This window comes from Amblyomma americanum, chromosome 1, assembly GCF_052857255.1.
Source record: "Amblyomma americanum isolate KBUSLIRL-KWMA chromosome 1, ASM5285725v1, whole genome shotgun sequence".
NCBI classification, from domain to species: domain Eukaryota; kingdom Metazoa; phylum Arthropoda; class Arachnida; order Ixodida; family Ixodidae; genus Amblyomma; species Amblyomma americanum.
In genome coordinates, this window is record NC_135497.1 from 171,155,086 (window position 1) to 171,170,085 (window position 15,000).

General features: G+C 47.8%; 1 protein-coding gene across 1 annotated transcript in view; it reads right to left on the bottom strand.

The window, feature by feature from the left end:
- LOC144114183 (protein turtle homolog A-like) overlaps window positions 1-15,000 on the bottom strand; it is a 398,561-nt gene that overhangs the window by 35,214 nt on the left and 348,347 nt on the right. Inside the window, exon 10 of the mRNA XM_077647762.1 lies at window positions 11,861-12,136. Within this exon, the coding sequence (XP_077503888.1) occupies window positions 11,861-12,136 (276 nt within the window). The remainder of the gene's footprint in view (window positions 1-11,860; window positions 12,137-15,000) is intronic.

The following is a 15,000-nucleotide window of genomic DNA, read 5'->3' on the forward strand; positions in this document are numbered from 1 at the left end:
AGGAACGACAACGTGGCTGAAGTGTATCTTCATATGTAGCAAGGCGCAGAGTCGGTATTCGGAGCTTTTCAAGGATACATGGTTCAATTAAAAAGCTACAGACAATTGAGATATCAATGAGTGCATCTTGATCTAAAATCAGTGCTGGGTGAAGAATAATGTGTTCTTTTTAGCATGAAGTAAAATACTTTTTACTCAGTGATTTAAGTTTTGTGCATGAGAATAAGATGTGGTGTACTGTAATTTTATCTCCGCATTTTTCACAAATGGGTTTGCCTTCTTTTGTTAGTAGGAAGTAGTGTGCAATGTGCGCTGTTACGTTTCGCCTACGACGCGCAGCCGGCGCGGATGCAACGGACGCCGGGGCTTCGTTCAAAGTGGCGGTCATTTTGACCCGTTCATCGCTGCCGCAACGCCTCCCGCCAAGCGCGTCCAGGCAGGTTTCAATGCCACGTGTCGTCGTGTGTGCGTGTGTGTGTGTGTGCATGTTGGTGCCCACGCTTGTCAAAGCGCCGCAGCCGGGGAGAGGAGCTCCCCAACTGGGAGGCGAGGAGGTCTGACCGGCGCCGGCCCGGCGGACGCGTCACTTCACGTCTCAACATGTCCGTGCGTCGCCGTCTAGTGCGACTCATCCCGAGCCGTTCCTTCTTGCCCTCGACTCCGTGGGTATAAAAGCAGCTGCCCCGGACGCCAAAGAGAGCCAAAGAGAGATCGCCAACACCGGCTCCCGCCTTTTCCGCATCGGCCTCTCTGACTCCCCGGGTTGCTCCTTCTGCACTTACCCGGAAGAGACTGCCCAACACCTCCTGTGTGAATGCCCTGCCCTTGTCTCCGCAAGGACTATCATGGAGGCTGGCTACCGCTCCCTGGGCCTCCCCTGCACATCAGCGGACCACCTTCTCTTCCCCGGCTGTCATAATCCTGCCAAAGCCCTCCGGCACCTCCTCACCTTCCTGGAGGCCTCCGGCCTCTCTGGCCGCCTATAGGCCACAGGGGACTGCGTATGTCATTCGTCATTATCATTGCGGCTGCGCGCCTACCCTTTCCTTTCAATCTTTTTCCCCTCCCCTCCTCTTTCTACGACACGCCGGCAGTGGGCGTGGAGGCTAGTCCTCCAGTAGACAAGCCCGTGTCTCCCTCCTTTTCATCCTTCCCAACAATCACTGAAGAAGAAGAAGAAGAAGAAGAGAGACTTTGATTTCTTCCTTCGAGTAATGTGGTCGCCCTGACCGGCTGCTCTTTTGCGATGCCAGAATAAACAAGTTGTTCTGTTGCCAGTCGACTCATCCTTTGCCAGGACCTTCGGATGTTTCCAGCTGTGCCCCAGGCCGCCAGGCCAACGCTACCCTTGGGGCTTGCAACCCATTTGCAACAACTGGTCGCCAGCGGTGAGATCCCGACAACGGAGGCCAGCAGCGAAGATATGCGGTCGACTGTATGCTGAGCAGCACAACGACCATCCGGGAGCAGTGCAACGAGCCCTGTGTGATGACTGGTTGCCTGCAGCGGAACGACTGCGCTGAATTCTTGGCTGCGAGGTTTGGTGAGTGCGGGACTTTCTTCTTCTGAGTTTTGCCAGGCTTTTGTTAGTGTCAGAAACAGAGCTGGTAATTGTGGTTGTCGTTGCTGCCGGGTTAGTTTGCGGCAAGACAATAGTAGGCAGTAGAGAAAGCAGCATTCGGAGCAGCCATGGATTTGAAGTCGTTGCGCAAACCGAAATTGCTGGAGCTTGCAAGAGAGTTGGGTCTGGATGTCTCAGACAAACTCAGAAAACCAGAACTGCTAAGGGCTATTCTTGAGTTGGAGGCTGAGGATGACGAGCTGTCGGAATGCCTTAAGACCATTGAGGAGAGGGAGCAAAAAGAAAAAGAGGAGCGCGAACGTAAAGAGCAAAAAGAAAAAGACGAGCGCGAACGTAAAGAACAAAAAGAAAAAGAGAAAGACGAGCGCGAACGTAAAGAGCAAAAAGAGGAGCGCGAACGTAAAGAGCAAAAATAGAAAGACGAGCGCGAACGTAAAGAACAAAAAGATAAAGAGAAAGAAGAGCGCGACCGTCAACACGCTTTGGAAATGAAGCGTCTCGAGGTAGAGATGGAACGCGCTCGTAATGGAAGTCAGGCACACGGTGCAGGAGAACGAGTATCGTTCAAAATGACTGACCTGATGCGGCCGTTTAAGCTTGGAGAGGACATTGGTTTGTTCCTGGTTAACTTTGAGCGAACGTGCGAGAAGCAGGGGTTCTCTCGGGAAACGTGGCCACAGCGCTTGCTCACTTTGTTACACGGCGAGGCGGCCGACGTAGTCGCTCGCTTGAAGAGAGAGGAGGCAGAGGATTTCGACCAAGTGAAATCGAGTCTGCTAAAAAAGTACAGGCTGTCAGCGGAGGCGTTCCGTCGGAAGTTTCGGGAAAATGAAAAAGGCAGAAGCGAGTCATATACAGAGTTTGCCTACAGGCTTATGTCAAACATGCAGGAGTGGCTCAAAGAAGAGAAAGCGTTTGGTGACCACGAGAAAATTCTGCAGTGTTTCGGGCTGGAACAGTTTTATAGTCGGTTACCTGAGAACGTGCGGTACTGGGTCTTGGATAGGCCAGACGTTAGTACAGTAGCTAAAGCCGCCGAGCTAGCCGAGGAGTTTGTGACGCGTCGGGCTCGCGGAGCTAAGGACGGTCAAAAGGGTGAATTTGGCTCCAAGTCTGAGAGGCCGAAGTTCACACCCATGAGAGCAAGGGGGGACACGCGTAGTGCGGATGCGAGTGAAAGCAGTCCGACAGAACGTAAGGAGACGGCGGCAGCCGAAGCCGAACGCAGAAAACGGTTCGAGAGGAGGCAAGCGCGCGTGTGTTATACGTGCCAGAAGCCGGGTCACTTTTCGGCGCAGTGTCCAGAAACAAAAACAAAAGTCGTGTTTTTGTCATTATGCAGCACTGACGAGAACATGAAGCTTCTCGAGCCTTACATGCGAGACTTCCTCGTGAACGGGAAAGAGTGCCGAGTGCTTCGTGATTCCGCAGCTACAATGGATGTAGTTCACCCCTCTTACGTAGAACCCGATATGTTCACGGGCGAGTGCGCATGGATCAAGCAAGCCGTGGAAGCTCACAGCGTGTGTCTGCCCGTAGCAAAAGTGCTTATTGAAGGACCTTTCGGAGCAATTGAGACGGAGGCCGCAGTGTCATCTATGCTGCCCCCCCAGTACCCGTACCTATTTTCGAACAGGTCCGATCACCTCCTGCGCGAGAAGGGGCTTTTGTTTGGTGAGGCTAGCGTTCAGACCTTAACCAGATCGAGAGTTCGGGAGCTCGCTGCAAAGGCGGTAGTTGCGGGGCCGACGTTGTCGAACAATGAAAAAGGGTCGGAGGCGCAGCAAGCTGATATTCAGAGCACGTCCGAACTGAATAAAATTGAGCCTGTAGCGTTGAAGGCACCAGGTACTGGAGAGGAAATGCCCGACACGGGAAAGTTAGAAGAGCTATCTGCAGATTTGCTCATCGCGCCTACGTCAGATGGACTTAATAGGTTGCTAAAAGTCAGCCGGTCGGCTTTCATAGCCGAGGAAAAAAAAGGATGGCAGCCTAGAAAACATGCGCTGCAATGTCAAGGAAGGTATCGCCAAGAAAAATGCTCGTTTTGTGGAAAGAGGTGGGGTCTTGTACCGGAACTATCTGGACCGCAGGGGAGTCGAGTTCGATCAGCTGATCGTGCCTCAGAGCTACCGCCAGGATCTGTTGCGCTTGTCGCATGGCGGTTCGTGGTCCGGACACCTAGGAGTTAAGAAGACTAAGGACCGTCTCTTGCAAGAGTACTATTGGCCAGGGTGTTTTCGTGACGCAGAACACTTTGTGAGGACATGTGACACTTGTCAGCGGGTTGGCAAACCAGGGGACAAATCGAGGGCGCCGTTGAAGTTGGTACCTATCATTACGGAGCCTTTTAGACGGCTCGTTATGGATACAGTGGGACCTCTGCCGGTAACAGCCACGGGGTACAGACACATTTTGACTGTGATCTGCCCAGCGACAAAGTTCCCTGAAGCAGTGCCGCTTAATGAACTCAGCTCAGTTGAGATAGTCAATGCACTACTGTCCATATTTGCGCGAGTTGGTTTTCCTGCGGAAATCCAGTCAGATCAGGGCACAGTGTTTACTAGCGCTTTGACGACAGCCTTTCTCGAAAGGTGTGGGGTAAAGCTGTTACACAGCTCAGTGTACCACCCACAGTCGAATTCCGTTGAGAAGCTCCACTCCGTCATGAAGCGCGTGTTGAGAGCATTGTGTTTTGAACAACAAAGTGATTGGGAGCTGTGGCTGCCTGGGGTGATATTTGCATTAAGGACCGCGCCGCATGCGGCTACGGGGTTTTCGCCAGCTGAGCTGGTGTACGGTCGCTCGCTGCGGTCTCCGCTTCGCATGCTTCGAGATTCGTGGGAAGGCAGGGGCGACGACCCAGTCGTGGTCGAGTACGTGCTTAGTCTCCTCGAACGCTTGAGAAGGGCACAGGAGTTGTCAGGTGAAGCAATGGCAAAAGCCCAGCAGAGGGCCAAGGTTTATTATGATCGGACAGCCAGGGCCCGTCGTTTTGAGGTGGGCGATGAGGTAATGATATTACGCACATCGCTAAAAAACAAACTCGACGTGAAGTGGGAGGGCCCAGCACGGATTGTTCAAAAACTGTCGGATGTTAACTACGTGGTGAGACTGCCAGGAAAACGGAAAGCACAGCAAGTTTACCACTGTAATCTGCTCAAACCCTATAGACAACGGGAAGCAGTGGTGTGTATGATGGTAAACGTTCCCGAAGAGCTTCCGGTCGAGCTTCCGGGACTAGGCTCAGTGACGAACAGGGAAGACACTGATCAGGTCATTAGTGACTTAATCATTAAAGCACCGCTGTCGGCTGAGCAGAAAACCGAACTACACCAACTCTTACAAGAGTTTCAAGGTCAGCTCTCTGAGAGGCCTGGTAGGACTTCTGTCCTTACTCATGATATAGAACTTACCTCCCCAGAGCCAGTACGATCCAAGGTGTACCGGGTGTCACCCCGCCAGCGCGATATTATGGAGGCTGAGGTAAAGAAAATGCTACAGCTCGGTGTTATTGAGGCGGGTGAGAGTGATTATACCTCCCCTTTGATTTTAGTTGAGGTACCGGGCAAGGAACCTCGTCCTTGCGTCGACTACCTCAGGCTTAATTCCATCACTAAGGATCAAATTTATCCGATCCCTAACATCGAGGAGCGCCTTGAGAAAGTTAGTAGCGCTCAGTTTATTTCCACCCTAGATCTTGTCAGGGGTTATTGGCAGGTTCCACTTACAGAAGAGGCTAGTAGGTATGCGGCGTTCATTTCACCAATGGGAACATTCCGTCCTAAAGTTTTGAGTTTTGGTTTGAAGAACGCGCCATACTGCTTTTCAAGCCTCATGGACAAAGTGTTGCGGGGACAGGAAGAATTCGCTGTACCGTATTTAGACGACGTAGCGATATTCTCCGCATCCTGGTCTGAGCATATGGCACACTTGCGGGCAGTGCTAACCCGCCTGCGCGAAGCGGGCTTGACAGTCAAGGCTCCCAAGTGCCAATTAGCACAGGCCGAGGTTGTCTACCTCGGTCACGTGATTGGACAGGGTCGTCGCCGCCCCTCTGAAATAAAGGTGGCCGCTGTGCGAGACTTCCCGCAACCGCGCACGAAGACCGATATTCGGTCGTTCTTAGGTGTCGCCGGCTACTATCAGAGGTACATCCCCAAGTAATCCGATATCGCGGCTCCCCTGACGGATGCTCTAAGAAAAACAGAGCCCCAAACAGTCGTCTGGGGCGAGACAAAGGAAAGAGCTTTTAGCGCCCTAAAGAGTGCCCTAACAAGCCAGCCTGTGCTACGATCGCCAGACTACACAAAAGGGTTCGTTGTTCAGTGCGATGCTAGTGAGCGAGGCATGGGCGTTGTACTATGCCAAAGGGAAAATGGAGAAGTGGAACACCCCGTCCTGTATGCTAGTCGTAAGCTGACCTGTCGTGAGCAGGCGTACAGCGCCACCGAGAAAGAGTGTGCGTGTCTCGTGTGGGCCGTTCAGAAATTGTCATGTAACCTTGCCGGCTCGAGGTTTATCATTGAGACGGATCACTGCCCTCTCCAATGGCTGCAGACCATCTCTCCCAAAAATGGCCGCCTCCTGCGCTGGAGCCTCGCTTTGCAACAATATTCCTTTGAGGTGCGTTACAAAAAGGGGAGTCTCAACGGTAACGCCGATGGCTTAAGTCGAAGCCCCTAACGTAGGAATCCGCCTCAAAGTTGTTTGTTACTGATGTTTTCTTCCTCAGGCAGGATATTTAACATATTGCTTTTGTTTAGTGTTTCAAAGTGATTATGTGCTTTCTAGTGCAATTTTCCAATTTGTGGACGCGTTCTGAGTGCTGCTTGACTACTGTAAGGAACTAGGCAGTAGTATAAAAGGGGAAAGAGCCTGGCAGAGCTTAGTGAGGGTTGTCTCGTGCTTGCTGACTGAGCGGTTGCGTTTCGGCGTAGTTCTAACGCTTGCTGGGAACGAGCACAAAAATGGCAACTCTCCCGAAGTCACTTTGCAGTGCCCTGTGTGAACCTGAACCTGAGAACGAGGCCTTCTCTGTGCGCTGCGCTCAAGCAACGCCGAGGGACGACCGATTTCGATTACGAGCATCATCGAGCGACATCCCTCCGGACAGCGGATGCAGTCCCCTGACCATCGGGATCTCCTTCTCCCGGCGGGGCGGTCTGTTACGTTTCGCCTACGACGCGCAGCCGGCGCGGATGCAATGGACGCCGGGGCTTCGTTCAAAGTGGCGGTCATTTTGACCCGTTCATCGCTGCCGCAACGCCTCCCGCCAAGCGCGTCCAGGCAGGTTTCAATGCCACGTGTCGTCGTGTGTGCGTGTGTGTGTGTGTGCATGTTGGTGCCCACGCTTGTCAAAGCGCGGCAGCCGGCGAGAGGAGCTCCCCAACTGGGAGGCGAGGAGGTCTGACCGGCGCCGGCCCGGCGGACGCGTCACTTCACGTCTCAACATGAACGAGCGTCGCCGTCTAGTGCGACTCATCCCGAGCCGTTCCTTCTTGCCCTCGACTCCGTGGGTATAAAAGCAGCTGCCCCGGACGCCAAAGAGAGACTTCAATTTCTTCCTTCGAGTAACGTGGTCGCCCTGACCGGCTGCTCTTTTGCGATGCCAGAATAAACAAGTTGTTCTGTTGCCAGTCGACTCATCCTTTGCCAGGACCTTCGGATGTTTCCAGGTGTGCCCCAGGCCGCCAGGCCAACGCTACCCTTGGGGCTTGCAACCCATTTGCAACAGCGCATGTCCAATAAGGAGACGGCATAAAATTACCTCTATGAAACGTTCCTAATGACTACAGGTTTTCCATTCATCCAGTACAAGCTTTACCAACTGCAGTTCGTTATTTACTTCATTGTCCCAGGTTTCCTGCCATTTATCCTTGAGATTAATGTGTAATAATTTCATGCAGTCTCTAAGGAGTATGTTGGCTTTCTTGATTTCATGACTGCGAGCTTGTGCAGCACATTTGTCGTCTCTTTCATTACCATATATTCCAACATAGCTCGGCACCCAGCAGAATTTTATTATATGTCCTTGTGTTATGACTTTTTCTATGTTGTGTAATATATTTCCTACCAAGGGTTCAGCTGTATTTCTACAATGTAATGCCGTGAGCACGCTAAGTGAGTCCATGTAGACTATGCTGTTTTGAATGCTGTTGTTTATTATTTTGCCTACAGCTATACAGACTACATAACATTCGGCAGTAAAGATGGATGCTCGTTAAGAAGCCTTATCTTTTTTACAGTTTTCTTCTACACCTGCGCTTCCGAAATATTCTGCTGTTTTCGAGCCATCAGTGTAAAATTCTGTGTAGTTCGCATATTCTTCTAGTACCCGGTATTTCTGTAATATGTGCTCGTGTGGTTCTTGTCGTTTTTGGAAGTGTGTTAACATGAAGTAACGCGAAGTGGGAAGGCTGTACCATGGGGGCAGTGGGTCGTGTCTTGAGGTGACATCAGGAAAGGTATCCAATATTCCTACGGTTTGGTTTGGCAACTCTCCTCGAAGCGTAGCAGCAGAGGTCTGATTGACTGGGGTTTGTTGTTGAACAATGTTCTGGAGGTGCAGTTTGTAACTATGGGATAGCAGAGGTGTTTCGGAGAGGAACGGACTTTCAGGACATATGTGCATGTGAGCATAGTTCTGTCTGTAAGGGAGGGCTCATTGATTTCGACATAGAGATAGTGTATGGGGGATGTTCTGTACGCGCCAGTTGAGAGACGTAAACCACTGTTATGCATGGGGTTCAGTTGTTTTATGTATGATGGTCTCGCAGACCTGTACACGAAGCACCCGTAATCTAGGCAAGATCGTACTAGAGGACGAAAAATGTGCAAAAAGCATGTCCTGTCGGACCCTCGCCGTTTTTGTGAAAGCATTTTTAGGACATTTAAGGATCGGGACGCTTTCTTCAGGTTGCTTATGTGTGGAATGAATTGGAGATTTTTATCGAAAGTTATGCCTCGAAATTTGTGTTCTTTTACTGGTAATTCGGCTTCCCTTAAATGGAGGGTGGGTTTGTGTAGGCATTTTTTGAGAGAGAGCATAACGGCCACTGTTTTCTGAGGAGAGAACTGTAATTCATTTGTGTCTGCCCATGTCGTTACTTTATTTATTGTCAATTGTACTTGACACTGGCATGCTGATATGTTTGTTGACGTGCAGGATATCTGTAGATCATAAACATAAACTGGGTACATTAATTGATTTTGGTATTATTTTGTCTAAGCAATTCATTTTCACGACAAAGAGTGTTGTACTTAAAACACACCCCTGAGGTACCCCATTCTCCTGAAGAAAGTTATTTGCGAGGGTTGACCTTAGGTGTGCATGAAAGGAACGGTTGGATAAGAAATCTTGTATGTAGTTCAATATCCTTCTTCGGGATGCCAAGATCTGCTAAGTCACGCAGTGTCCCGAACTTCCAACTTTTGTCGTATGCCTTTTCGAGATTGAATAAAACTGCAAGACAGCGCTGTCGATGTATTAAAGCCTCTCGGACAGTATTTTCGAGGCGAACTAAATGGTCTGTTTTCGAGCTTGCTTTTTAAAACCACACTAATGAAGGTCAAGGAGTTCGCGAGATCCAAGCACGAAGGTTAGCCTGATATTCAAAATGATTTCAAAAGACTAGGCGAGGCAGCTGGTAAGAGCTATTGGTCTATAACTAGCAGGGTATGTTGGCTGCTTGCCAGGTCTCAGCAATGGTACTGTAAAGGCTTTCTTCCAAGCTTCCGAAATTTTTTCTAGTGTCCGAATTTGTTAAAAATTTCAAAAGTGCTTCCACAGAAGGTTGGGAAAGATGTGCCAGCATCTCGTAATGTATTTCCCCAGTGCCGGAAGCAGTCTGTTTGCCGGAAGATGGAACTGTTTATTTCTTGTATTGTAATTAGTCTATGGAAAGGTTAATTTGTGGAACCACTTGATGGAAGTCTACTTTTTCTCAGCTGTGTTCTTGTATTTTAAAAATGATTTTGTGTAGTGTGAGGAACTGGAAACACTTGGGAATTTAAATGTTCACCTAGCATGTCTGTTTGTTCCTTTATAATTGTTTGTGTATCAGGGGCTGTAAAAAAAGGAATTGGGAAAGGGGAGAAGACGCCATTTATTTACGAACTTGCTCCCACATTTTTTTTTGGATGTGATTAACTGCTTATGGACGATATGTAATTTTCCCCGGAAGCTTTTCCGGCATTGCGACGGATATGCCGTGCATTATAAGGCTCTCGCATTTTTAAAGTTCATAAGGTTTTCGTACGCCGAATACCTGCGAAAAATTCCCAAGCTTTAATTTGCTCCTTTTTCACTACTCTACATTCTTTATTATACCAAACCTTGTGGTTCTTTCCAACAACTCCCGAGGACTGAGGGATAGCTCGGCGTGCCGCACCAATGATACAAGATGTAAACATTTCATTCAGTTCGTCAACACTGAGATGATCCACAAATAATTTTTCATGAGCGGCCTTTTCCTGAAATCGATCCCAGTGAGCTACGCCCAACGACGTGGCTTACTGTAATGATTGATGGTGGTGATGACAAGTTAATTACTAGTGGAAGGTGATCGCTCTATGTGGGTTATCAAGAACATTCCACTTTAAATCAGTAAAAACGGACGCTGAGCTAAAAGACAAGTCTATACAGCTCATTTTTCCTGAGGATGGAGAGCAATATGTGGGTTTGGCCGTATTGAGCAGGCAAACGTTGTTGCACAGAGTAAAGACTTCTAAAACCCGACCTCTAGTGTCCGTATATTCGCTTACCCAAAACCCAGAGTAGTCATTAAATCGCCTACCACCAGATATGGCTCTGGTAACTGCTTAAAAAGTCCTAGATCAAGCAGGGTTACGGTGAGATGTGGTGGAAGATATATAGAGTATATGGGGAATTGTTTTAAAATTAAGAAGGGTGACTGCAACTCCTTTGTATATTGCCGTACTGAAAAATAAAGTTAAATAAGATTCGGGGGACTGGGAGGCTCTGCTTGGTCGCGAATTTCCAAGTTATTTCCTATTTAAATCTGAACACTGCGAAAGAGACGATGGCTGAGGACGACAATTAAGATACATCACTCCTTTTCTGGTAGCACCAAACAATTACACAACTGTTTAAAATTGTTATATAAGATGCAGTAACGTTGCCTATTTGATAGGAATGTTATTTCAATATTGATATTAACAAATAGCGTTATATGTTGTATCATAAGCATTACTTAAACATTGAAAGTGAACATTTTGCTTAAGTGTGTAAATGCAATTATAGCATTAAAATTAACAAATAATATTATATCTTGTATAGCAAGCATTACGTTAATTTTTAAACTACATATTGTTCTAATACTGTGCACTAAATATTGTTGTATAGAATAAATCATAGCGCTAAAACGATATTGCACATATGTTTCAAGCACTGCGTGCTAGGACTTTTCTTGCTGTCCTTGCAGTTAAGATGTTCTTCAACCAGCAGTACTTTGCAATAAATCTCTTAAATATTGTTTGTCATAGGTTCCTTGACAAGGCCCATTATCTTATTACAAAATATTGTTTCTTAGCCGTTCATCATTATCACTCATGGGATACCCTTCAGTAATGGCTATATAGCCTTGGCTCCATGGTAGCCATTTGGAGGTGAGTTGCATGTATGTGTTGCGTTCTCTTGCAAAACTCATGTGTCGGCCCCATTGCTGGTCAATCAAAAGCATCGATTAAGCTGTGTACGTTCACAAATGATGGGTCTGCATGCTTTTCCAAGCTACTGTACTATTTTAGAGAAAGTTGAATGAACTTGTTTAAATGTTTAATTAAGGTTATGGTAAGCCAATTAGAACGTTTATTTGTAACATTTCATAAGCGTTAGAAATAGACACATTAAGAACATTATTAACGATCAACCAAAGCAAAACGTAATAATGTTGTAACGTTTCGGTACCACCAGGGCATCGAAGACGTCCGTCGTCTTTTTCGTGCTGTTCGCATAAAAATATTGCCTAACTAGGACAAGCTGCTACGCTTGTGAGCTATCGCTTGCTATTGTTGTTGTCGATGGCTTTTGGCCGCTTAGAATGATTGCTATTTTTATCAGTACGGGTGCATGCCACCAATTGTTTCTGTCTAACAAATCTATTGAATATAATATCCCTATTGGCACCAATATGGTTCTTTTTACCAAAATTGTGTGCTACTAATTTCTCTGTGTCATTCATCTTTGTTTTTCCCTCTCCCTCGCCTGGATCGTGCAAATGCAGCTGCGAACCATGTCGGGCGGGGTTTCCTCACCTCTTCCGCTGCCGGGAACCGAGGAAGCCTCCGGCAGCGTCTGAGCTCTGAGCGCGGCCAGCTGGCTGCGCCCCCTGGGGCTATCGGCGAAGACCAGCAGCTCGAGCGGTGAGTCAGGAGCCAGACCCCGCAGCCAGAGGGAGCGCCGACCCGCCTGTGTGCGACTCCAAGCGGCGCTGCTGGCACGACTTGCGTTGGTGCCTCCCGTCGTGCCCGACAGGGGGCGACGCAGTTCCAGAGTCAGCTGGGGCTCTTCGTCGCCGCTATCTCCGTCCACTGGACAGGGCAAGGGAGGTGGTAGGTTATCCGTCTCTCCGGACACTAATTAGCTGCCGCGCGCAACGCGCTGTGCTGGCCGTGGCCAGGGAGAAAGAGGGAGGCGTGGAACAGCCGGCTCCGCTTTAGAGCGCATCAAAGGATTCGAAAGTTTCCCAACAATGCACCTGCGCTTCACTGAACGAGTGCCCGCGGCGCATCGCTGCTTTGCAGGATTGTGATAAGACAGTTGTCACAGTCGTGGAATGCACGCTGAAAGCGCACCCTTCGCATTTACTGCGGCTAGCGTACAAATTGCGCCCATTCAGAAAATTTCGAGGCCCTTTTGTTCACATGCCGTCCGTACGTGTGAAGAGTGAGTTGTTTTAAAGCCGCTTACTGCTTTCTCCTAACGCTGGCAGTGCGTCTTGATAGAGGCAGACAGCCTCAGTGTGAAAATTTTCCAAACTGCATTATAAACCTTAGATTAAACTTTGAGTACAAAGTTCATATTAGCATAAAACACTACCAATTGTTTACACACAACAGTCTACTCTACATGGCCCGATGATCTGAAGGGAAAAAACTACGGACATCTGCACATAGAATAAGTGGGCTCAGAAAAAACTCCGAATTCTGGGATAAAACATGCTCTTTTCTGTTTCTTTTTTTCTGAGCGATGAAAAACAGGAAAGAAACAGCACGTCGCCTGGAGCACAATAAATGACGTATCGAACAATTAGTCCAGTGAACATTCAAACTGGGACGGACGGCTGTGTAAAAATATTATAAATACGAAAAAGTGCGCTTCATTTAGTACTATGCTTCAGTTGTGAAACAATTCGGGGTTGAGCCATTACAGGATGCTTAACTCTCAGTTGATAAGGAAAGACTAAGCGACAAATGTTTCGAGGTTCCGTTTCACATGAGCAATTCCAGCTTTCACGGGGAAAAATTTTGAAGATTAGAAAATTGTAAGACACTGTTATGAAAATATTGAAGGTAATGGTCCATTATTCCGGTATGTAGCAAAATCTTTCTTTTAAAGTGTTGCCACGATCGCATCGCACAGTTAAGACAGCATAGAAAACCAATGGAGAACACTTTTAACGATAGAAAAAACGTGCATATAAAAAAATTGTTACAGTGAAATCTTACATAATATGAAAACATTGCGTCCATAAACGATTTCCCACTCAAAAATGCTTTTGTCCAGAATTTCTGCGTATATGCGGCCACATGTAATGAAATTTTAAAACTGGATTTTTTAATCCGCTGTTATTTCCTCGCCACCGCATATCTATGCCTAAAAACTTTGCTTTCTCAAGAAGAAAGTCAGACCTCGTAGTCCGTTTCGGTTTTGCCATTATTATAGCACTTTATATTTATGATTTCTGAAGAAAGCTTCGTAGCCGCTAAGTTCCAAGCAAGCTGATGTTAGAGAAACTAATTGCGATTAGGTCACAATACTCTTCTGCGTTGCATGTGTGCAGATGCAACGTGAGAGTTCTTTATATTCTTTTACGATTTTCCGTACTGCTTTCCTCATCGTCGTCATATTAAACCACCGAGAGTCAACCGCTTAGCGAGTGCAGTTGACGGTAGCTCGCATTCGAAGCTGGAAGGCTCCAAGCCGGTATTGGTTCTGTGCAACAAAGCTGTTCCGGACGTTTATATCGTGAATGTCAGCCCCTTATCACGCCCCTTCTGGCACTCTGGTGCTATTTGCTCAACAAACGTTTCTAAAAGGCACACTGAACGCTTTTTATGAGAGCTTCCTTGTTCTGCTTCGTGCAGCCACCTTTCGACAGCACGCTCCAGGATCTCAACGCTTCACTAAATTGGCTTCTGAAGAGACTGTAATCAGACGGGATCCTTGAAATACCACCGTAAAGCTTCACTGTCTTTCTCTTCACTTGACGATGGCTCCTGTGTTTCCTGCACCTCCGTTTTGAGGTCAGTGATTACGAAACCGAAAGTGCAGGCTCCAGTCTCGCATGATTATGGTTTTCAAAGACCTCTGTGAAAATGCAAGGGTTAGCACCCTTGCAACACATTTAAGAAGTTAACATTTTGTAAGCATACGACATTATCAAGTCTATATCTCATTACATAGTAGAGTTTGGTGTGCTTAGCAACAGTGTAATTAAGAAATATGTTTTAATAATTGTGCACTGGTTGGTTTCCTTGATCGGATGTATTTCTGTATTATTTTTGCATGGAAAGGGCAGAGAATTCCCTATCGATTTATGGTTTATGAAGGTTTAACGTCCCAAAGCGACACAGGCTATTAGGGATGCCGCAGTGAAGGGCTCCAGAAATTTCGACCGCCTGGGGTTCTTTAACGTGCACGGAATCGCACAGCACACGGGCGTCTAGAATTTCGCCTCCATCAAAATTCGACCGCCATGGCCGGGATCGAACCCGCGTCTCTCGGGCCAGCAGCCGAGCGCCATAACCACTGAGCCACCACGGCGGCTGAATTCCGTCTCATTTCCGCTTCAAACGGTTCGACAAAAAATTCCGCACAGTCCATATTTATAAGCACTACGTATAATACGAAGTTTTCCCATGTAATCCGAAGGCTCTCTATAATGCTGAAGTTCATATTATTTCTGTATGATATGGAATCCCGTATTCCAACAAGTGCGTATGTATGGAAATCCGCATCGTGCGGAGTCTATATATGCGGTTTTTACCACTAGAGGTTGAGCCTGAACAGCAGCGGCCTTGCGGCACGCGTGTTGTGTACAAAGTGACCAGATGGCGCACGCGGTCCCTTACCGAGGAGTGGCCGGACCGAACAGCGGGCAAGGCGGCGAATGAGGGACAAGTGAGTGGGCAGCATGTACTCTCAGAATGCGGCTCTCTTATTCCAGTCATGC